This window comes from Austrofundulus limnaeus, unplaced genomic scaffold, assembly GCF_001266775.1.
Source record: "Austrofundulus limnaeus strain Quisiro unplaced genomic scaffold, Austrofundulus_limnaeus-1.0 Scaffold918, whole genome shotgun sequence".
Classification (NCBI taxonomy): domain Eukaryota; kingdom Metazoa; phylum Chordata; class Actinopteri; order Cyprinodontiformes; family Rivulidae; genus Austrofundulus; species Austrofundulus limnaeus.
This window is the reverse complement of record NW_013953320.1, coordinates 14,126-16,881: the sequence shown is the minus strand read 5'-3', so window position 1 is coordinate 16,881 and position 2,756 is coordinate 14,126. Positions and strand designations below refer to the sequence as shown.

The following is a 2,756-nucleotide window of genomic DNA, read 5'->3' as shown; positions in this document are numbered from 1 at the left end:
AAAGACAAGAATCTGAAAATGTAATTAGGTCATTTTGACTGAATTTGACTTAATCCTCATTTCGATATGATGGCTCACATTTTCCAGATTATTCTGTAGTTTTATATCTTTTACTGAAGTGCATCTGTCCTTCAGATTTGTTCAGATTTTCAGTTTAACAAACATTTCTAGTCCCTTCAGATTATAATAGCTTTCCCTTTTAACAAAATTAGTTTGGACGTTTGAAGGAAACACATTTTTATGAGTTTTATATAAAAACTGCAGAATATGATACTCAATGAACTCATTAAATTTTAATCATTTTAACTGATGAATATATCGATGTATTAGTAGTAGATCAATATATTAGAAGGGTGATAATAATACTTCCTGTTGATAATTCTTATTTAACATTGAAATATTTTAATAAAGATAATTCTTGTTTTGTAAAATAAAAATAGGATTAGAAATTATTTTACAGGCATTTCTCCAGACTTCTACACAATAAATCAAATGTGGAACAATTATTGCATTATAAAATATAAACAGTGTTTTATCATTAAATAACTCCTGAACTTTATATTTTACTGCAGTAGAATAGTTATAGGAGTAGAGGGTCACGCAGGGAACAGGTGTGCTCCTCACCTGCTCTCCTTCTACGTGCTGGGTTTGATGGTGGGGTTATGGTGGTGTTGGTGGACAGCTCAAAACACTTCCTCCTGAAAGCGTCTGAAGCGCTGCTGAGGCGTGGCTTCAGGAAGAGCAGGACGTCCTTCAACCAGGGCTGACAGAGACACGTGCAACAGTCAGCATGCTTCTGGTCAGGAGGCAGAGGCAGGTAAAGAAGACGGACAGTCAGGAACACACCTGGTTGGGCAGAGCAGCCACAGCACTGTCGTCCAGGAGAAGCAGGGGTCCCAGCAGCTCCACGGTGTCAGCGGTCCAGTTAGAGGGGCTCCTGAAGGTAAAGAACCTGCGTCAGCCTCTGAAGCAGCTCCTGCACCAACAGGAAGTGACACCTACCCGAACGTCTTGACGAGCAGCTGAACGAGGTCCGCTCTGTTTTGTTGGGGAACGTGGCGGCAGGACGCCATGGCCTGCAGGCTGAACGGGACCACCTGAGGGTCCAGCAGAGCCAGGTCGGAGGGCTTCACCTCACACAGGAGTGGGCCGAGCCTCGACACGTCTGCGCTGCTCAGATCAGACAGATTCTTCCCCTGAAAGGTACAGCAAGCTGTGGCTGAGTCATTTAGCATCGAATCAGCTGTGAGGGGGAGGGGGAGGGGGGAGGGGGAGGGGTTTATGCATCACTTGGTTGGAGCTACAGAAAGTCTAAACCAGACATGGTCACTCCTGGTCTGCAGCCCTGCATGTTGCACATGTTCCTCTGCTCCAACACACCTGATCTGATGATCATCAGGCTTCTGCAGTACGGAGGACCAACACTGACATCATTACAGATAAAAGCAAAATTATATAAATGAAACACTAAATAAATACACTTAAAATGCACCACTTCAATTAAAAAAGGAGAACTTTATCTATTTTATCTATCTAACTTTATCTCTTTCTGATGTATTTCTAATAATGTCAGTGTCGGTCCTCCATACTGCAGAACATGAAGAGGTAGTTCAGGACTGAATCAGGTGTGTTGGAGCAGGAAACATGCTGCGGCCCTCCAGGACCAGGACCACCCCTGGTCCACAGCCATGTTGAAGGTCTTGATAGTTGTGTAGTTGTGTTACTCTCTTAATGACCTGTGTTTGTGTGTGTGCGTGCGTACTATAGTCAGGCACAGCACAGCTCTCTGGCTCAGTGCTCGACGAGACGGCGACAGCAGAGGCAGGGAGCTCAGGTTGGCTGTTTCCATTTTGTTGAGGAACACCTGGCACACAGAGTCAGGTAAACCCTGCAGCTTCCCTGGTCTGGGACACACCCAACAGGAACCATCAGATTTTAAAGGATTCATGGATAAAACGGTTATATAGCTGTTCAGAGAATAGTTTTCTTACGGCAGGTGAATCAGTAACAGTGCAGGAATGGCAGTCAGCTCCTGCTCAGTCAGTTTTTTGAAATAATCAGGTCTGACTTGCTCCAGACTCTGGAACAGTTTGCGTGCAGCACATCCAGCCTGAAAACACAGGATGTTCATGATCTGTGGGCACGCACGACGTTACGTATTTAAGAGACAGTAAAGACTCACCTGAGCTTTGGAAAGCCAGTCTGGATTATCTGCTATGGCCTGGGTCATGTCGAGTGCATCGGTGCCGTTAACTTCATCCATCATCTTACAGGTGATGCCCTGAACGATGGAGTTCAGCCTCCTGTTTCACACAATAACACGTTGAACAACAGAAACAATACGAACGTTTGAGCAGCACCACAACCTTGTACAACTCATTAAACTGTGTATAAATCTGTCATGGCCATCGTGTATCATTCATTCTTAAAGAAATCATAAAGTATTTCAATGACCTTTAAATCTGTAATGATACTTGTCATGGTAATATCATCAATACAAAGCAGTCTTTTTTTCCTTTTTGTGTTTGAAACAATCTGGTATAATCTGTCCACAACACCTGATAACTCACCTGAACTGAAGCTTCTTCAGGTCATGGATCCTCTTTGCCAAAAAGGCAGCCTACAAAAAAATCCACATTTTTACAGCAAATATTAAACAAGTTTTTTTTTAACTTTATTCATTTTTTAAAAAAAAAACAAAAATAAATTTATATACAATAAAAATACAAATTACAAATTAAATGAAAGGTAGCAGA

General features: G+C 42.5%; 1 protein-coding gene across 1 annotated transcript in view; it reads right to left on the bottom strand.

The window, feature by feature from the left end:
* Positions 1-2,756, bottom strand: part of otoa (otoancorin) — a gene marked incomplete at its 5' end in the record, with an annotated part of 21,743 nt that overhangs the window by 5,902 nt on the left and 13,085 nt on the right. The window contains 6 exon segments of the mRNA XM_014029525.1: positions 625-763; positions 847-937; positions 1,003-1,196; positions 1,763-1,904; positions 1,992-2,110; positions 2,183-2,303. Coding sequence (XP_013884979.1) covers positions 625-763; positions 847-937; positions 1,003-1,196; positions 1,763-1,904; positions 1,992-2,110; positions 2,183-2,303 — 806 coding nt within the window.